This window comes from Benincasa hispida, chromosome 7 (assembly GCF_027475165.1).
Source record: "Benincasa hispida cultivar pf3 chromosome 7, pf3_genome.v1.1, whole genome shotgun sequence".
NCBI lineage: Eukaryota > Viridiplantae > Streptophyta > Magnoliopsida > Cucurbitales > Cucurbitaceae > Benincasa > Benincasa hispida.
Genome location: NC_143484.1, coordinates 33124360 through 33147247, shown reverse-complemented (window position 1 = coordinate 33147247; position 22888 = coordinate 33124360). Strand labels below are relative to the sequence as shown.

The 22888-nt window shown below is 33.5% G+C and overlaps 1 protein-coding gene and 1 non-coding gene across 2 annotated transcripts; both read right to left on the bottom strand.

The window, feature by feature from the left end:
* Positions 1–7609: 7609 nt before the first annotated feature.
* LOC150035112 (17.6 kDa class I heat shock protein 3-like) lies at positions 7610–8350 on the bottom strand. Its single transcript, XM_090315716.1, has one exon. It carries the CDS (start codon positions 8233–8235, stop codon positions 7756–7758), a length of 480 nt encoding a protein of 159 aa, XP_090171842.1. The 5' UTR covers positions 8236–8350; the 3' UTR covers positions 7610–7755.
* A 12407-nt stretch (positions 8351–20757) lies between these two features.
* Positions 20758–20876, bottom strand: LOC150035111 (5S ribosomal RNA). The gene has a single exon (XR_016531009.1). It is a non-coding gene; the product is annotated as a 5S ribosomal RNA (ribosomal RNA).
* Positions 20877–22888: the final 2012 nt, after the last annotated feature.

Below are 22888 nucleotides of genomic sequence, written 5' to 3'. Positions count from 1 at the left end.
TCGTCAAGATTACCATTCAAAAAGGCAGTATTGACGTCCATTTGTCATATCTCATTATCATAAAATGTGGCTATGGATAGGAGAATCCTAATAGACTTTAACATGACAATAGTCCACTCCCTCAACCTGGGTATAACCCTATGCCACAAGTCTAGCCTTAAAAGCCTGTACCTTTCCATTTACACCTCTTTTTCTCTTGTAGATCTATTTACAATCTATAGGTTTTACCCCCATCAGGTTGATCTACAAGCTCCCAGACAGAATTGAAGTACATAGACTCTATTTCTTGATTCATGGCTTTAATCCATTCATCTTTGTCAACATCTTCCATCTCTTGCTTATAAGATAATAGATCTTCACCTCCATCATCAGATATGATGTTTTGGGCTTCTGTTGAACCCATGTAGTGTACAGGTGGGTTCACAACCCTCCCACTACGTCGAGGCAATCTCAACTTTTGAGATGGTTGACTAGATGAATTAACATCAACAACTCTTATTGATCTATCAGCCTGTTCAACAACTCTTGTTGAAATCTCAATAGTCTCATTAGAAATCTCATTTAAAACAAGTTTACTTCATGGCTTATGATTCCTTATGTGGTCTTCTTCCAAGAAGGTAGCATTTTTCGATACAAACACTTTATTTTCACTTGGATCATAGAAATATCCTCCTCTCGTTTATTTGGGGTAACCTACAAACAGGCATACTTTCGAACGAGGTTCCAACATTTTAGGGTTAGCCACAAGCACATGAGCTGAACATCCTCAAATCCTAAAGTGGCATAAACTACCTTCACAACCTCTTCATAACTCAAAAGGTATTTCAGAAACACTCTTTGAGGGAACATTGTTCAAAATATAAACTGCAGTCTCTACTGCATATCCCCAAAACGAGTCTGAAAGATGAGCATAACTCATCTTAGATCAAACCATATCCAACAGAGTTTTGTTTCTTCTTTCTGATACACCATTCTACTAAGGTGTATCTGGGGCTGAGAGTTGAGACATGATTCCATGTTTTATCATAAAGTTTTGGAATTCTAAGTCCATATACTCTCTACAACGATCAGATCGTAGTGTTTTTATCTTTTTACCTAACAAGTTTTCGACTTTAGTCTTATACTCCTTGAATTTTTCAAGAGCTTCAGACTTATGTTGCATTAGGTATAAATACCCAAATCTAGAATAATCATCTATAAAAGAGAAGAAATATTCATACCCACCTCGTGCTCTTACAGTCATCACACCAGAAAGGTCTAAATGTATATGCTTCAAGGTTTCCTTCCCTCTATAATCTTTTCTAGTAAAAGGTCGTTTGGTCATTACGCCTTCAAGGCAAGATTCACATACTGACAAAGAGTTTTCTTTTAAACCATTTAGAAGTCCATTTTTCACCAACTTCTCAATCTTATTGAGATTGATGTGATCCAACCTTGGATGTCAAAAATGGGTATTTTCTTTAGGAGAAACTCTTGGTCTTTTTACAGTTGTTGTTGTTTTGAACTTTTTAGTATTAAGCAAGACTTTTATGACTAATGGCCTTAGTACATACAAGCTATTTTCCATTGAACCAAAACCTATCTCCATACCATTCTTAAAAATAAACACTTTATTCTCAGAAAAGAAGATGAAATTATTTTGTTCAATCAGACAAGAAACTGAAATTAAGTTCCTCTTGATATGAGAAATTATATAAACATTATCCAATAACAGATATCGTTTCTTGTCCAAAAATAACTTAAACCTGCCTACAACAACAACTAAAACAACCTCACCAGTACTGACTCTAAAAGTCAACTCTCCAGCTTCCAACTATTTCCAGGAACTAAATCCTTGATGGGAAGAACACATGTAGTTAGTAGCCCCTGAATCAATTATCCAGGTAGAATCATCATTCTCTACCAAGCACGTCTCCAAGTCAAATAAATCACATTTATCGTCTTTGGATTTCTTCCTTTTCTGGAGAGTAGTGGGATCAGTATCAGAACCTATCTTATAAACTTCAAGTTTCATTTCAGATGATAGTCCTCGTCAATGAACATTAGAGTCAACAACAATTGCTTTCTCTGTTGGTCCCTTGACATTCAATAAGGACTGAAAAATTATCTTGGGAACTGACACCACTGGTTTCATTGTCATCAATCTCATTTTGCTTAAAAAGTGAGAACTTACGTTCAAATAATTCTTGCAACGAGTCAATGATCTCACATGTAATGACCATGTTCTTAAACCTTCTAGCCAATGCATCAGGTATGCTTGCCAAAATGTGAAATCGGGCATTCGAATTAGCCTTCATCCACACCTCGTGTGCAGTATGAACATTTCGTGGCACATCAAGGGTTGGGACTTGAGGACAATCCTCAAACATGACAAACTCAAGGTCGTTTACCACGAAAAATGTTTTAATAGACTCTTTCTACGTCAAACCAATCAAAGTAGAAAAGGCATCTAACGGAAAATCAAACATTGACATTTTGCTAAAGACAAACATATTGATTTACGTTAGATTTTAGCATAACTTTTTTAAAACAAATCAAATCAGGTTTAGCAAAATCTAAATGAACCCCATATTACATCTAGTTTTGCAATGACGCTTCAGTGATTTAGAACAAAAGCCACTGAAGGATAGTCAATTTCTCCCTTCACTGAATTGAGACACTATCAACTAATCATTACACCAGAATAACTCTTATTCCTATAACGATCAGCCATCATTGCTTTGGTCAAGAAATCATTAACTTGCTAACAATTTCTCGTAAGTGTGACCCTTTATTTTAGATTCTAGAGTTCCGTCCCAAGTAGCCAACCAAAGGAAAAAACCAATTGATGCAAAAACTAAAGCGACCTTATCCATTTCTGGAGTTCGTCTTGATATTGACTAACTGCACAAACCATCCGAAGGAAAACATTCCCAGGGTGCCACGAGGCCGTGCAAGAAGGTCTCACGCTGCAAACCAATGAAAGGGACCGTAGGACATGTTGATACACATCCTTCTCCCACTTACTATAAATACTCTCTCTTTTCATCTTGATATTGACCCATGCAAACACCATCTGAAGGGGAACGCTCCCAAGGCGCTACGAGGCCAAGCATGAATCTCACGGTGTGAACGAGAAACATGAGTGGAATCGACATATCACATATATCTTTTCCTCCCACTGAGTCTTTTAACAACCTAGGGTTTAATTTACTTAGAAAAATACAGCTAATTATTTTTACTAAGTGACTATTTAAGTTTGCCCAAAAGTAACACTTACTTTATAAAGTTAAATAATTTTTTTTTATTAACATTCATTAAACACTTTAACAAATATTAATCAACAATTGCATGCTTATAGTAAATCTATCTAATTCAAATTTCCAAGCAAGTTCCCAGGTAGGGGTGTTCCGTTTCCGTCAGCTTAAATACCCCAGCCTAGCCAGAACCCGCCTTAGACAAAAGATCTCTTATAGATAGATTTGTTACAAATTTAATCTTTTATTGAAATCAAATTAATCTTATTAAACCAATTTAAAATATTAATCTAATTTCTAATTGCATTAGAAATTTGTGAGCTTAGGTCTATCTCAATCAAATTTTAAAACTCTTTTAAAACATGATTAAAGCCTAAGTTTGCATGCAACTCTTTCTTATTGATTTTAATTCTAATTTCATTAATTATAACACTTATAAAAAATGAAACAACTAAAATCAACCACATTGCTAAGCTAGACATCCACAAGGTATTTATAACATTTATAAATAAACCTAAGTGTCATGCTTCATGCAATGTTCATTCATTACTAATATATAACTTTTATATATCAAGTAATGAACTAAGCATACATGCTAACCCTTATAAAATAACACTTATAATATAAGATGATGCATGGATATGCTTAATGCATGCATATATTATACCTCTAATATTATATGATGCATGAGCATGCTTTAATGTAATTTAATTATGTAAACTACTATATTATGACACTTATAACACTTATAATATAAAGATGATGCATGAATAAATGCATAACCTTTGGTGGATTTTAAAACTATATGTCATATATTATGTCATATAATTAAACATACATCACATGTACATTAAATAAAAATTGATGGACCGGGATAATTAGCCTCAAAACTGGAAAGAAAAGCTAACTATTACAAAAAGCATCGAGTCAACGGGTTCAAACAGGCGAACCAAGTTTTGAACCTCGACACTTGATCGTGTAGCAACTCCTTCAAATCGTCGAGTACTTCCTATCGAGTATAAACGATCGTGTAGCGTGGATCGTGCAGCGCACATCGAGTAACACATGCTATGAAATCGAGCAGACAATGGCTATGCGATGAGCATGAGTGTCTAAACGATCAAGGAGCAAGCGTCGAGTATCGTGTACCAAGTGATCGAGTAGCTAGTGAACGATGAGCATGCTAGCTTACACGATGGTTGAGCACGCATGCCATGCGTCGAGTATCAAATACTCTACGATCGTTTACCCCGAGTGTCTACGCGATTGAGTAGCCAACGCAACACGATCGAGTAAACTCTTTACTCAATCGCGTAGCATTAGGTATGCGATCGTTTAGCAAATATTATACGATCAAGTAGAACATTTCTACATGATCACATAGCCAAATCTAAATGATCGTTTATCTTCAGCTACACGATGCAACCAACTATTAGTCTTTTTCCTCGAAGCAAACAGCATCTCCATGCATCTGAAACTTCATCACGAACGACTCAAACAAAACAAAAACTTGAATACATACTCGATGGCTTGTTAATTATGCCCAAAAACGCAGGGGCCCTTACAAATTAACTTTGAGAAATGTAAAGAAAGCTATAAACAGAGGCAATTATCCCGAAAACATCTATCAACAACATCCATAACTACACTTAACACTTAAACGCATTGCAGAATACTTAAAACCCCACCAACATCGTAAATAACATTCAATACATCAATGGAATTTGGAAATCATAGCAACCTGGCTCTGATATCAATTGAAGGAACTCTAAAACTAGACGACCTTTGAGCGTAAACAAACTGTTTTGAACTCCATTGTGAAAGAATTCAAACATTTACAATCATTCCAAACAAATTATGCATTAAACGATAAATTACAGCTTGCTTCTTAAATTAAATACAAAGTGATCGAGTGACAATACCTTTGAAGAACTATTTCTTTACATATTTTCCTCGATCAAACTCGAACAACACGAACGCAATGAGAAACTGGAAAATCCTTGATCACTAGCAAGTTAAACTTGATCCTCGATCCTCGAATAGAACTCGATACCACTACAAGATTACCTTGGTATTCTTGGTATGAGAATCCAGAAGTTGTGGGCTCTGTATGATTTTGGATAGAGGGATGGAGGAAGTAAATGATTGAGTAGACGATTGAGTATGCGATAAATAGTCGTATAGAGGAAGAAGTCTATCGTATTGACTTGATACTCGATCGCATAGAGGAAGAAGTCTATCGTATAGACTTGATACTTGATCATATAGGCTCTGTTAAGTTATCGTGTAGTAAAACTCCTTTTACTCGATAGTAAATTCTGCGAGATGTTTTCGACTGAATGATTTGAAAAACTACCTTTCCTTTTATCTCACAGTTATCATAAAGTCGTGAATAACCACCCACTTAAGTCGGTTATTGAGAAAAAGAAATATTTATTATCATATAATTAATAAATTATAAATAAATGCAATAACTAACTTATCATATTATATTTATAACCTATAGTTTTAATATTACATCATATGCAACATATAGACCATAGTTCTTTTCCTATTTTATGGCATTTAATATAAATCATATTTATATGAATTCCTCCAATCTAATAATGTATCAAATACATTATATCAGTTATATCATATATAATTGAATTAATTGAATTATATTATATATAATAAAATTCTTCTTGTTAATTCGAACATTTCAAACTAACCCAAAATCTTATTCTCAACTTGAATCCATTGAGTTACTAAGGGGACCTTATGGACCTGTAGCTTGAAGCTCCAACGGTACGTGAATAACTGACTAAACTCTTTAATCACGATATCCACCATCTATTAACTGTCGGGCACTCCACTAAACACCGATAGTTGCACTCTTTGCACTATAGATATATTTCTATGTCCATTGGATATAACCAATCAACAGTGTGATGACCCTTCACAAATCGCTCGTAAGTATAACTGAGCCAATTTACCGTTTTGCTCCTATAGTTACATCTAACTCCTTAAGTACCACCGATTCCTCTAATGGACAATAAGTCATAGTCCCACTATGACTATGTCCTCTCTTCCTAAGAGAAGGTGTGACCACTATATTCAAGACCCGCAATCAGCTTTTAAAGGAGCAATTTATCTATTTATCTTTGCATCGGGACAGAAGTGAATTTCGTCTTGTGTAGCTAAGTTCCCAACTCCCCAATCAGAAAAATCCCCAAAATGATAGGTTTATTGAGTTGAAAATTTAGCCACTCTCACCCATACAAATCAAAGGACCGCCTTCATGAGTAGGAGTCCACAACTCACTCAGGATTGAGATCATGTCACCGATGATCATCCTAATGAAATGCAAGTCTCTATTATCAACGGTGTTTTGTAAAAAGACTAATCATTTCGTGGTCCGATTTTATATAAATTCTTTGTATAGGATACCCCGCTTGCATGTCTCCATATGAATAATCAGGATCAAATCATTTGTAACACTTTACAATACTTGTTTCATCTACAAAGCGGGTCATATCTGTAGTGTCACAAGGATAAGATACTCAACCTTATCCATCTACTATAGACCATTTAGGTTGTTATTTAAACAAAATCCACCTGGTTTATTGGATTGAGTAAATGCTTATAAAACAATACTTATGTTCTTAACAACAATATGTTTACACAAAATTTACAAACTACGAGATTACAAGGAGATTTAAGATACAATTTCCAATACTTGTCACAATTAATAGAATCATTGACAACAAAAATCATTTTGCCATTGACTAATCAATCCTGTGACACAATACAAGAGAAAAAATTGGGAAAAGTTGCATCAAATTGGAAAAGGAAAATGCCATTTTCCAGTTGCAATAATAAGTTTGTACTTAAAATTGAGGTAAAAAAAAGCAGTTAAATACCAATGTTAATAAGAAACACGCTGCAAAAATATTATTAGTAACGGATAGAAATAATTAATTTATGCAAACAGATGTTAACAGACATTAAGTTATAACATCCATCCTTCTTTAAAAGAGATTATTTCTCTTCTTGCTACTTTTCTTCTTCAATAGATTATGCTCAAAATTGAGGACATGACAAATCCATTGCAATCTCTAGATACATAATAGATATGTCCAATCATGTTCTATTCTATCATGTTTGAACATAATTGTTTGAATAAATTCTATTTCGTAGGTCGTTTGATACTTATGTGTGTGATTAAATATCTAGAAGTTTAAAATATCACATAAGACCGAGACTTCAAATTTTTTATATCTAGTACACCGATATTGATATCATATTTAATTTTGTATTTAGTTATCTTCAAGTATCTTACCAATTTACTTTCATCCTTGGTCCTAATTTATTCAATTAGCAAAAATCTCAACTTTGATAGAAGAAAGTAATTCATATGTAACGTATAATTCTCCAATTTGTAATCAAAACATGGAGCTAACTGTAATTGGATGAAACATTTGCTGAGTAATATGTTGGAGGAAGAACAGAAACTTAAGAAAGAACAACGTGGTGATGTCTAGCCAGAGATGTCGATCGACTTGATTTCTGGCTTCTTCTCCACCATTTTGGGCACTGTCACAGTCAGCACTCCATTCTCCATGTTGGCCTTCACCTCCTCAACTTTAGCATTCTCCGGCAGCCTGAATCTCCTCGAGAACTTCCCACTGCTTCGTTCGATTCTATGCCATTTGTCGTTCTTCTCCTCTTGCTCTTTGCTTCTCTCCCCACTGATTTGCAGCACTTGGCCCTCTTCCACTTCAACTTTGACTTCTTCCTTTTTGATTCCAGGAAGATCGGCCTTGAAGATGTGGGCTTCTGGGGTTTCTTTCCAGTCGATGCGAGTGTTGGCAAAAGCAGAGGTCTCACGAGCAGAGGAAGGGAGGTTGGCCAATGAGCTTGAAAATGGGAATCCTTCGAAGGGATCCCAAACGTCCAATGAAAAGGGGTCGAAGACGTTGCTCCGGCGGCCACCGAAAATGCTTGGAATCAGAGCCATGGTCGTTCAAGTTCAAAGCAGAGGATAACAAGAGAGAAGAAATGGATTTAATTGACAAAGTTTGCTTGAAATGGTGTATTGTTTGCTGCTAACTCCCAAGGATGGCTTCCTAGTGGGGAGTTGAAACATTTAAATAAGTGGGCAGAGAACATATTTTAGAAATTTCTGGAAAGAAAAAGTTGCTTCTGGTTTATTCTTGGCGAAGAAGACGATTCCACGAGCTTCTTCTACCATGTTCTCGACCCATTTGGACTCTTCAATTGGGGTTCAGTCATACCATTTTCTTGGGCCTTTCAATTGGGCTTTCTTTCATCCAAATTAAATAAAAGAAACATTTTTATATAAAAAAATCCTCTTTTCGGTCATATATATCATAAATACTTTTACATGTAATTTTTACAAAAGGAGGGTTTTAGTGTTAATTTGGAGAGAAAATGCATTTAATACGATTTTTTTTTTCTATTTTCAATTAGAGAAAGAAAATGAAATTTAATATCTTTTTATTTTCCATTTTATTTTTCATGTTGATTTTTATATTATAGGATATATTTTATTGTTTGTTTTGCGTATTATATGATATATCGCTGGTATATGCAATATATTCTATTATTTATTTGGAAATGTTCTAACAAATATATGAAATATATTTGATATGTACTCAAATACAATTGGTATCACGACAACTTATTGGTTTTTCTAGCGGATTCATGGTTATTTTTAAATATACCTTAGAACATGGTATTAGATATTTAGAAATATTATAATCAATATATGAAATATAAATGTACTCAAATAGATGGTTGTACCATTCAAAAGTTTCGATATAATTGTCACATACGATAGTACAATATAAATCAAAATATACAACATAAATTTTATTTACATATTATATATGATATGAAAACCCTATATTTTGAAAATTAGGAACTCCAAATGTTGAACCCCTAATATCAAATTCTAAAACTCCCAATCAATTTTACAACAATTCCAAAGTGAAGGATTAGATTTAGATTATCTTTTGATCAAAGACTAAGAGATGAGAAGAACTAGTTTTTTACTCCAAGTTCAAACATTCCAAAGTAATAAATTTATACATTTCTAACCTTACTAGTTTGGAGGGTAAAATTAAAATTATATTTTAGTTTTTAAAAATATTTATGAAAATGTGGTACTTTTATAAGAATATTTAGAAATATATCGTAGTTTTCTAATAATTACATCCTCTCTTCTCCCTCCTAATTTTCAATAATCTCTCACCTTCTTCTCTCTTTCTTCTTTCACTTTCTCTTATAGGACTGGCAACCCTAAAGGGGTGAATAGAGTTTAATCAAACTAATCAAAACTTTTTACTAATGTGAGCTCAATTAAACAAATTAACAAACTTTTTGCTAACAAGTAATTTAAACAATAAATTTATACAAATAATCACTTTGAATTAAATAAGAAATTAATCATCACACTTTAAAGCACAATTTTTAAATGATTCGTCAAGGATATATAAATTTAAGAATAAATATATATGAGCAATTAAATTTAAGAACAAAAATTACAAATAATTTAAAGCAACAAAATTTAAGAACAAATTAATTGCAAAATTAAATAGTTGAGGTATAGAGAAATTGACATACGAGAATTTTATAGTGGTTCGGCACAATCGGCTTACATCCACTTTCCAAGCTCTTTCTAGGTTTGTCACTCAAATTTGACTTTTTCCATGGCTTAAAGTCGAATCGCTACAACGTTTTTTTTTCGAGCGCAAGAACAAACCCGATCGTTTTCACAGTACAACGACTCTTTTTTCAGATCAAAAGCAACCCTTACAATAGTTTGAAAAAATAAATAGTACACTCAACAAACTTTTTAAAGGAGTAGATTTATAAATTTTGAGCTTACAATAAATCTCTCAAGAATAAAATGAAAAGGAAAAAAAAATGAGAGGTTTGAGAGAATAACAACGGAAGCTTAATAAATTATGGATAATTGTAAAAAGATGTGAAATTAATTCGGAGAAAATGAAGTGTTTAGAAAGAGAGAGAAGATGTTGAAAACTAAAATCAATTTGAGCCATTGGATCTAGGAAAAAAAGAAATTTAAAGGTTGAGATTAAAAGGAAAAATAAATAAATATAATATATATTAAAACACTTCCAACTGTAACATGCAAAAACTTTATTTTTTTAATTTTTTTTAATCAAATGACTCGATGGTCATATATGTATATATAATATATTTTCCTTTTTAAAATTCCATTTTCATTTTAAATTCTTTTGGTTTTTAATTTAAATTAAAATCAAGCAAAAATCAAAATTCATTTTCTTTTTTGAATCCAACTAAAGCACACCAAGTGTCACTTCTTCATTCATCCTCATATCACCTTCTAATTAAGTCCAATTTGATTAATTTGGCCGCCATATCATTGACACAAATATTTTTCCGTTAAGCTTATTTCAGATTTATCTTGTTTGAGCTATAGAGATTCAAATTGCGTTGGATCCATAAATTCGAACCTTACATAATGGACTCATCCAAATACTAAAATTGTTAGTAAATAAAATCAAGTTTGTTATCATCAAAACATTAATTAATTAATTTAAGATTAAAGACCAAAAAACCAACAATCTCCCTTTTTTATAAGAGGTGTTTGATATGAAATATGTACTTGAATAACAATCAACACGCATATATAATTTCAAGTTACTTGAATACAAATGATATATTTCAATAACAAGTTTTCATTTTTCTAATTACCTCTCCCTCTTTTGAAATCGATAATAATAATAATAATAATAATAATAAAAGAACAATAAAGATTTTGAACATAATATTTTGCATATTTCTTCTCCTATCAATATTCCTTCTAAACATAAGCAATGACATGTAAATTCAAGAGACATTACAAATAATCAATCAAGTTTAGGATAATTCACTACAAGAAAATTGATCATTTTCGAAGGTCACAACCTTTGAAAAAATATTTCGAAAATTATTATTTTCAAAATTCAAATAATTATTATTTTTCAAAGGTTTATTAACCTTCGAAAATTATTTTTTTTCAAAAGTCAAATACCTTCGAAAATTATCAAATTATTTATCGACAATTATTTATTTTCAAGTAGTCTTTTTCGAAATGTTTCATATATTTGAAGGCTTATAATACTATTTTCAAAGGTTTTAAAGCCTTAAAAAATACTTATTTATCAACAATCGTAAATCCTTCGAAAATTCTCTCGTAAAATATTTTAGAACTTTTCAATTATTATTGACAAATCTCAAGAAGGTTCTTTTTACTAATTCACCTTCCTGTAATACCCTAAATTACAAGTCAAGGGAATGGAATGGAATAGAAAGAATAGGAAACTATATAGATGAAAGAACTCTTAGATTTGTCATAAAAGTGCACAAAAAGATTTTCTAAATTATGGAACATCCAACTATTGCATTCAATCAACTAGAAACAAATTGTTTACATATATCTACCATCATTGTTAGAAATCTATCCTCACAACGAATTTCTAATTTGATAATTGATGCTTGAGTACTTGCATCTCAATTTTTCTTTGTCATATTCTTGAAGACGTTCAGACTCATTAACAAATCTGCTTCAACATCATCTCTTACATGGACACAATGTTTTAAGTATTGCATTATTTCATCTCTTGCATGGACAAGATAATTGACAGGGGGTTGCATGCATTAATGCAAAATTTAAAATTGGTAGGGACAAGATCCTCAAACTATCTCCATAGTGGTATGATATTGTCCACTTTGGGCATAAACCCTTATGGCTTTGTTTTTTGTTTCACCCAAAAGGCCTCATACCAATGGAGATAATCATGCTCACTTATATACCTATGATCCTCCTCTTATCTAACTAATGTGGGACTTTAGTCGCATTCCCAACAAAAATCTTTCGACTCTACTTCAATATTCTTGCAATACCGAATTTCTAATTTGCATCCAACTTCTATCCATGTGATATAATGTGCTCACAATAAGAATGTGAAACCTCCTTTGTAAAAAGCAAGAGACTGCCTAACAATGAGTGTATAATTTTATTACATCAATGAGTCAAATAAAAGTTGCAGTCTCTATATGTCTATAGTTCAAAAGATAAAACTATAGTCTCTATTAGACATCTACTAAATGTAACCAAACCTTGTAGGTCATGGTGATGAGCCATCAGTTCAATAAGGAAATGAGTATTAAAATTATGATGATAATTGCGGCTAAGATCAAGTTCTTAAGTATTGACATAGGTGAGAGAGATTTAATTTGTTTGGAGTTTGAAAAAAAAAAAAAAACAATAGCTAGGCATAACCTGCTTCCAAACAAAATGTATCTGAATACCATCAACCATTCTACTTAATCGGTAAATGAAACCAAATTATTACTTTAAGCTAGTTTATTCATCAATGAGTACGAAAATTTTGTAAGAATAACTATTATCAAGATGTCAACATCAAAAAGAAAATTGAAAGATGTAGCAATTAATAACTCAACAACTCAAAAAATAAAAGGGAGAGAATGAGTACTTGGATATCCCTTCCTCAATCAATAAAATCACTGACAACAAAAGCCCTATTCTCGTTGACTAATCAATCATGTGGCACAATACAAGAGGAAAAGTTGCATCAAATTGGAGAGGGGAAATGCCCTTTTTCCAGTTGCAATAATAAGTTTGTTCTCAAAATTTAGGTAAAAGAAATAAGTTAAATACCAAAGTTAACAAGAAACACGCTGCAAAATTATCATTAACAAAGGGTAGGAATAATTAATTTGTCAAAATAGGTGATAACATGCATTAGGTTATAACATCCATCCTTTATTTTTCTCCCGGTCTAAGTTACCCTTTAGCCGAGTTTTTCTTGCTGGATAAAAGGACATTGCACAAAATTAATGAATTGACATCATTAAAAGTAAGAAACTCAAAGTAAAATATGAAGGAAATTCAAAAAACAATTGGAAAAATCCTAACCCACAATGATAACAAAAAGTTACATTATGCAAACTGCATCAATTCTCATGAGCCCTTTAATGGCTGATTCGAACAACTACCTTTTCTAATTATTAGGCTTATATGAATAAACAGGATCGAAATGAAACAATGATTGTCCAAAGATCGATTACACAAGCAGCATGGTTGCTCGAGATAGCCCTGCTCTCCTCCTACTACACATTATTGCTCAAGGTTTCAAAAAACTATTTAGCGAGGCCTCAACAATATGGTTGCCTCAATAGCCATTTGACGTAGATTACAAAATCTGCATGTTTCTTAGCAAATCTGCGGTGACCTAATTAAATAAATTTTATATGGCTTCCTAGCCATAACAAGAAACCAACACTCTCTTTCTTCTAACAAATTAATTATTCCTACCCGTTTTATACCCCAAATGACCTATTTTTACCATTGGAGATTAAGTTTTTAATCATTCTATAAAGATATCACATCTTTCTTCTCCAAAACTCATAAACATGCTTCAATTTACTTTTTCTCTTCTTTTTTCCCCTCACAGCAGATTCTGATTATGAAAATGATGGATAACTTCACATAATCAGAAGAAGACATACAGAAACGAAGAACATTCATGTTGATCACCCTGCCATTACTGAAATTTGACCTACAAGTTATAGTATACATTGTTTCTCTATCATAATTCTAGTTCACGAGATCTAGTAAATCTTATTGCAATGATTATCATGCTTCGCCATAGAAATCCAATTGTGTCTAAAAATGAGGTTCGTAGTACATTGCTTCGTGGAATATGCTAGGCTTCCAGAATTGAAGAGATTCAAAATAAACAAGAGATAGTACTTACGAGAAGGAGAAACACCACATTTGAAGCATTTAAAAAATCGATTGATGTTGTCCTCCATAGTCGATGCCATTTTCTCTTACTTGGGTCGTTGGAGCTAAAAAATGACTGTGAATCCAAATACAATCAATAAACAAACAAATTTAAACATTCAATGATTCAAAATCCAGATCCAATTAGTTGAGATGAGAACTTCGATTTCGAATTAATTACATTGAATCATGTATCCTTTTCTCATAATTTTGCTTTCATCGTAGAGTTTATTGAATAATAAAAAAATCGCCTAAGTCCATACCTCATGATGAAACTCGAAAGGTAAAGGAAAGAAATTGTCGCCACACTGTTGAGCGACAATTGAGCAATGCGATCGAATGACCTTGAAAATCGAGTTGGAGATGATATGTTCAATAGAGGAAGAAAATTCAGCCCTATAAAAGTGAAGACGAAGTGAGAATTAAACCCTTAAGAAAAGTTTTTTTTTTCTTTTCTAAATTAAAAAATATAAAAATTTTAAATGAACTTTTTTTTCAAATGTTTAAAATTCCTTCGATAAATGTACATTTATAAAGATTAATACATTTTTTCTCTAGAAAAATTTAATACATTTCTTAGTTAATGAATATAATTTTTCAAAAGTTTTAAATAATTTTTTGTAAGAATATATTTTCTTACAGGGTTTCTTTAAAAACGTTCCATAAAGACAATATATTTTTCAAGGGTTTTTTTTAAGTAATTTGATAAAAATGTATTTTTTTTCAAAGGTGTTTAATAACCTTCGAATAAATATATAAATTTTCATGATGCAGTGGTAGTGGCAGTATAGAAAAAATCAATAAAAAATCATAACCTAAACTAAACAGAACTAATCATAAACGTCCTATTATTGACAAAATCAAAGTAATCAATGATTACCAAAGCAAACCAAAAATAGAGCCATTTCAATGATTACCTCTTTTGTCGAAAATCCTCATTGTTAATCAATGAAATCAGATCCTCATTCAGTTGGCCTCAAATCCTCCTTGTTAGCTGATCAAGTTGAGATGATGAGCTTCTCCAGAATTAAAAATCATGGGTAAATGATGAAATCGTGGATGAAATTGAAAAATATAAAAGAAGAATCATAGTAAAAAATAATGAATTTGTGAAGATTTTGAATATTTTGAACGGAGAAGAGAGGGACATGCGGATGAAGACTTTGAAGCCCCAGTAGAAAAGGTAGAGATAAGAATGAAAACGAATTTATTTTTAACAATTTTGAAATATTATTGAAAACTAATAATTACCTTTATACAATGGTAGTTTACTCCCTTTCAAGCATGGAGTTGTTTTTTTTCTAAGGATTCGTATCCTAAGACTTCTCAAGAAATTGAGGAAATGAGATGGATCCCTTATGCATCGGCTGTTGGCAGCCTAATGTATGAGATGTTATGTACTAGACATGAAATCTGCTATACGGTGGGGATAGTCAGTAGATATCTCTCTACTCTAGGATATGATTACTGAACTGTCGTTAAGAACATCTTCAAGTATCTATAGAGAACGAAGGACTACATGCTCGTGTGTGGTTCTAAGGATTTGATCCTTACAGAATACATGGACTCTGATTTCTAAACTAATAAGGATTCTAGAAAATCCACTTCAGGATCAGTGTTTAATCTTAACGGAGAGGCAATAGTCTGAAGGAGCACCAAGCAGGGGTGCATTGCTGACTCCACCATGGAGGCTGAGTACGTAGCGACTTGTGAAGCTGCTAAGGAAGCTGTGTGGCTCAGGAAATTTCTAACTGATCTAGAAATGTTTCCAGACATGTCAATGCCCATCACCATTTATTGGGATAATAGTGGTGCTGTGGGTAATTTTCGAGAGCCTTGGACTCATAAATGCGGGAAGCTCATAGAACGAAAGTATCATCTCATCTGAGAGATTGTGCATCGAGGGGACGTGAACGTCACGTAGATAGGTTCGGAGTACAATGTTGTTGATCCATTTACAAAGGCCTTCACAGCTAAGGTGTTTGAGGATCATCTGTAAAATATGGGTTTAACGGACATGCCACATATAGTCTAGGAAAAGTGAGAGATTTTGTACTGGGCGCATTTTATGCCCTAGTTGATTTTTGTACTTGTATATTACTATGACTTGTATATTGTACACCCCACTAACTTAAGGACAAGTGGGAGATTGTTGGGGTTGATGCCCTAAATCTCATAGGGTCTTGTAGTTTGTAATTGTATTGTACAAACATTTTATTTATTTAAAAAAATATATTTTGAACATGATTCCCTTAAAAAGTGTTTTTGAAACACCGTATGAGTTATGGAAAGTACGTAAAGGTAGTTTACATTACTTTTGGGTCTGAGAATGTCTAGCACAGATGTTGATACAAAATCCTAAGACATTGGAATGACGTTCAAAATTATACCTCTTTGTTGGATACCCAAAAGAAACAAAAGAAGGATTGTTCTATGATCCCCAAGAAGATAAAGTATTTGTTTCAACAAATGCTACATTCTTGGAAGAAGATCATATTAGCAGTCATCAACCGCACAGTAAAATAATATCGAAAGAAATGACCAAAAATACTACAAATAAATCAACAAAAGTTGTTGATGAAGTTGGTCAATCAACAACGGTTGTTGCTCCATCACATTCTTCTTAAGAGTTAAGAATGCCTCGACGTAGTGGGAGGATTGTTCATCAACCTGAACACTTTATGGGATTAACAGAAACTCAATACATCATACTTAATGATGGTCTAAAGGATCCATTGACATTTAAACAAGCGATGGAAGATATTGATAGGGAACAATGGATAAAAGCCATGGATGTAGAAATGGAGTCCATGTACTTCAATTATGTTTGGGATCTTGTAGATCAACCACATGAGGTTAAAACTATAGGTTGTAAATGGATTTACAAGAGGAAAAGTGACAAAACTGGCAAGGTGCAAACCTATAAAGCCAGACTCGTGGCAAAAGATTTTACCCAAAGGGAGGGGGTTGACTATGAAGAAACCTTCTCTCCTGTTGTCATGATAAAATCAATAAGAATACTCTTATCCATTAGCGCATATTATGACTATGAAATATGGAAAATGGATGTCAAGACAGTTTTTTTTAATGGCCATCTTGATGAAAGTATTTTTATATCTCAACCAGAAGGGTTCATTAAACAGGGTAAAAAACAAAAAGGTTTGTAAGCTTAAGAGATCCATTTATGAGTTGAAGCAAACTTCTAGATCTTGAAATATAAGATTTGACACTGCGATCAAATCTTATGGCTTTGAACAGAATGTTGACAAACTTTGTGTATATAAGATGATAGACAACAAAAGGTAGCATTCTTGGTACTTTATGTTGATGATATCTTGCTCATTGAGAATAAAACAAGTTACCTTGCTGACGTAAAGAGATGGTTAGCATCACAGTTTCAAATGAAAGATTTGAGAAACGCTAAATATGTTCTTGGGATTCAGATATTTCAAAATTGAAAGAACAAAACTTTTATCTCAGGCATTTTATATTGACAAAATGTTGTCAAGATATAACATGCAAAATTCCAAAAAGGGTATGTTACCTTTTAGACATGGATTCATCTGTCAAAGGAACAGTGTCCTAAGACACCTCAAGAAATTGAGGAAATGAAAAGAATTTGATATGCATCGGCAGTTGGGAGTCTAAAGTACGCTATGTTATGTACTCGTTTTGACATATGCTTTGCAGTTGGAATCGTTAACAGGTTCCAATCTAACCCAGGACACAGTCATTGGAAGGCTGTCAAAAACATCCTTAAGTTTCTCAGGAGAACGAGGAACTATATGCTTATGTATGGACCTAAGGATTTGATCCTTAAAGAATACACTGATTTTGATTTTCAGACTGACGTAGATTCTAGGAAATCTACTTCAAGACCAGTTTTCACTCTTAACATAGGAGCTATAGTGTGGAGAAGCATTAAATAAAGCTGTATAGCTGACTCCATGATGGAAGCAGAATATGTAGTTGCATGCGAAGCAGCTAAAGAAGCTGTGTGGTTGTGCAAGTTTCTAACAGATTTGAAAGTGGTTCTAAATATGCACCTGTCCATCACTCTATATTGTGATAATAGTGGTGCAGTTGCTAATTCCAAGGAACATATAAGTCACAAACATGGAAAACATATCAAAAGAAAGTACCATCTCATCAAAGAGACCGTACACCGAGGAGATGTGATAGTCCCGTAGATAGCCTCAAGAGACAACCTTGCTGATTCGTTTACAAAGGCTCTCTCGACTAAAGTGTTCAAGGGCCACTTGGTTGGACTAGGACTACGACCAACATAATCTAGGACAAATGGAGAATGTCAAAGGGTATTTTGGATGCCCTAGTTTATTGTATTTTTCTCTCTTTATTTCTTGACATTGTAAACATTATATATTTATATGTTTATCTCACTAGAGTGTTAGTCCAAGTGGAAGATTATTGGGAATTTCCTAAACTAGCAGTTCGTAAATGTTGTTAACATATTCTATTTATCAATAAAAAATGTTGTTGAGTTTTTTTAATCCAATAAATTACTATTGATATTCCATCCTTTTATGAAAAACTAATAAATGAATCCATGGCTATAAATTGAATACATTAACTTTATGTGGTGACATAAAAATAAATCAAGTTTTAGTATGTAGCCAAAATGGTTTATAAGTATACGGATGAGACTAGGTACCTTATCCTGGTGATACTATTGGATGAAACCCATTTTGTATACTGATATAAATGATGTGATCCAAAAATCATTCACGTAGAGACATGTGAGTGGAGGCATCTTGTGCAATGAGTTTGTAGAGACATGTGAGTGAAAACATCGAAATAGTCACTTTTCTTTATAACAACCATTTACTGTTAAAATTGACTATTTCAAACTCAATGACCTAGGGTAACTCGATCTTAATCCTAAGCTAACTATGAACTCCTATTTATTCAAGATTATCCTTTGATTCACATAGGTGAGAGTAGTCCAACAACACTACTCAATAAGCCTTTCATTTTAGGGATAAGACCGGATAGATAGCTGGGGACATAGCTTTGCAATATGGAATTCACTCCTACCCGATTTAGGGTTAGCAGATGGGTTGTTCTCTTAAGCGCTGATGCCTTTTCTTGAACAATGGGGCCCTATCCTCTCATGGAAGAGAGGGTTATATTTATAAGTTGGACTATAAATCAATTGTTCAATGGAGGATTAGTGGGAGCTTAAGGAGCAAGATGTATTTATAGAGGTAAAATGGTAATCTTTTACCCAACTGTAAATACGAATGACCTATGAAGGATTGACTTACTGATTATGGTTAAAATTGACAAAAATATATCTATAGTGAGGAGAGTGCAACTATCGAGCTATAGTGGAATGTTTTGGTAGTTAGGGAATAGTAATTAATTCGGTTTAAAGAGTTTAACCAATTAATTACAAGTCGTTGAAGCTTATGATTTTTAGGTCCATAAGGTCCCTTTACTAGCTCGTAATTTGGATTAGTAAATTGAGTAATCTTGATGAGATTTGAAATTAGGGTTTAGAATTTGAAATGTTCAAATTCAATTAGGGTTTTTATTGATTATATTCGATACTATTGAAATGTTTAATTTTATTGACATTAAACAAAATTGGAGAATCGATTAATGTTTAAAATATGATTTAAATATTAATTGTATAAAATTAATTTCGTTATAGTGGAATTGGTCTTTTATTAATTTAATATTATATATTAAATTAACAAATTAATTTAAAGATTTAATTAATTAGTTTTATTTAAAAATTAATTGAATGAATTAATTTTATATATAAAAAACTAATAAATCAAATTAAATTAGTTTATTTAAAAAAATTGGTTTTAGAAATCAATTTTTGGAAAAACTAATTTGAAAACAAAACTCAACGTGGAGATTTCCAGAAGTTGGAAATCTCCACTGTGGTGCATGGCACCTTACTCATCCAATTCCATTTTCTCCATGAAGTAGGAGTTGGCCTTCATGCAAGCTATGAATTTGCATGATGAAAGCTTTATAAATTGAAGTGTTGGGTTGAATAATTGGATTAAGCTTTGAAGAACTTTGCAGAAACCAAAACCCTCTACATATCTTCATAATATCCAGCTCAATTTAGTGATTCCACCACACAATCCTTGCAAGAGAATAGTAGAGAAGATCTTTATGGTAGTCTACTTGTAGATTGAAGCACTTTTACGTGGAACTCAGCTGGTATTGAAGAGGATTCATCAAAGGTATTGTGTTAAACAAACCCCCTTCTGTAATAGTTACTTTGAAGCATGTTTTAGACTCAAATTAAGTATAATTAGAGTGCTTATTGATTCTAATTTTCTCTGCTACATGTTAATATACTCTTATCATGAAGGCGGTCCTTTAATTTGTATGGGTGAGAGTGGCTAGATCGCCGACTCAACAAGCCTACCATCTTGGGGATTCGTTTGATTGGGGAGCTGGGAACACAGTTACACAAGACACAATTCCATTTGAGCCATACGAGACGCGTCGTGCGGGCACGCTGAACCGGTCGGAAAGGCCATCAGGGCCCGCGCGGGCACAGGTACGAGCACGAGCACGGGCATGAGCGGAGGCAGCTGCACGTCGTGGAGGCGGGAAGGGAACAAAAAAATCAAATGGCGAAATTGAAACGATTTTAAAAAACAGAAGAAGAAGAAGAAATAATGACAAAAAGGGGTGCAACACGAGGACTTCCCAAATGGTCACCCAACTTAGTACTACTCTCGCCCAAGCACGTTTAACTACGGAGTTCTGATGGGATCCAGTACATTAGTGCTGGTATGATCGCACCCAACATGGAATGCGCACAAATTCCATTTGAGCCATGCGGGACGCGTTGCGCGGGCACGCTGAATCGGTCGGAACGACTATCGGGGCCCGCGCAGGCACGGGCACGAGCACGAGCTCGAGCGGGGGCGGTTGTACGTCGTAGAAGCGGGAAGGGAACAAAAAAAATCAAATGGCGAAATTGAAACGATTTTAGAAAACAGAAGAAGGAGAAGAAATAATGACAAAAAGGGGTGCAACACGAGGACTTCCCAAGTGGTCACCAAACTTAGTACTTACTCAAGATTCAGGTCATGTCACCTATGGTCATCCTAGTGAAATGTAAGTTTCTATTATCAATGGTGTTATATAAAGAGACTAATCATTTCGTGGTTCAGTCTTATACAAACTCATTATATAGGATACCCCGCTCGCATGTCTCCACATGAATGATCAGGATCAAATCATTTATAGCACTTTACAACATTTGTAACACCTATAAAACGAGTCTTATCCGTAGTGTCACCAGGATAAGGTACACAATCTTATCTATCTACTACAGACCATTTAGGTTATTATTTAAACAAGATCCACCTGTATGTCTCCACATACTTGTTTAAATTTATATAAAATAACCTCGGATCTTAGTTTATTAGATTAAGTAAATACTTATAAAATAAAACTTATTTTATTAATAACAATATGTTTACACAAAGTTGATAAACTACAAGATTACAAGGAGATTTAGGACACCATTCACAACAGTCTCCCACTTGTCCTAAAGCCTAGAGAGACTAATGTACAATACAAAGATAGTACAAAATACAATAAACTAGGGCATATACTATACTCTAGTAACATCTCCCACTTGCCCTAGCCAAGGTGCCACATATCTCGTAGACCTAGACTTTCTAGATGGCCCTCGAACACTTTTTCCGTGAGAGCCTTTGTAAATGGATCAACAACTTTGTGCCCCGACGTGATCTTCGTGACAATCACATCACCGCAATGCATAATCTCCCAGATCAAATGATATTTTCATTCTATGTGCTTGCCTCTTTGGTGACTCCGAGATTCATTAGAATTTTCCACAACACCACTGTTATCACAATAAAGTGTGATTGACAAAGACATATTTGGAACAACTTCCAAATTAGTAAGGAACTTCTTAAGCCAAACAGCCTCTTTAGCAGCTTCACAAGTAGCTACGTATTTGGCTTCCATAGTGGATTCCGCGATGCATCATTGCTTGATGTTTCACCATACTATAGCTCCTCCATTCAAAGTGAACACTGACTCTGACATTGATTTTCGAGAATCTTTATCAGTCTGAAAGTCAGAGTCTGTGTATCTTGAAAGGATCAGATCCTTATCTCTATACACGAGCATATAGTCCCTCGTTCTTTAAAGATATTTGAGGATTGTTTTGACCATTGTCCAGTGATCTAATCCTGAATTGGACTGATATCGACTAACAATCCTTACTGCATAGTAAATGTCAGGTCTAGTACATAATATTGCATACATAAGGCTACCAATAGCTTATGCATAGGGAATCTGTCTCATTTCCTCAACCTCTTAAGGTGTCTTAGGACACTATTTCTTCAACAAAAAAATTTAATGCCTGAAAGGTAATAAACCCTTCTTGGAATTGTGCATCGAATATCTAGCAAGGATCTTGTTAATGTACGATGCTTGAGAAAATGCCAACCTTTTGTTCTTACGATCCCTTATGATCTGGATAGAACAAACTACGTCTCTCCCAAATCTTTCATTTGGAATTGGGCAATTAGCCATTTCTTAACGCTAGTTAGAAAACCTACATCATCCCCAATTAATAGGATATCATTCCCAAGTAAACACAAAGCTCATCAAAATTCTGATCAAAGCCATAAGATTTGATCGCAGTATCAAATCTTATATTCCAAGATCTAGATGCTTGTTTTAGTCCATAAATGGATCAATTAAGCATGCAAACCTTTTGCTCTTGATCTTGTTCAATGAATCCTTCTGATTGAACCATGTTGATGGTCTCGTC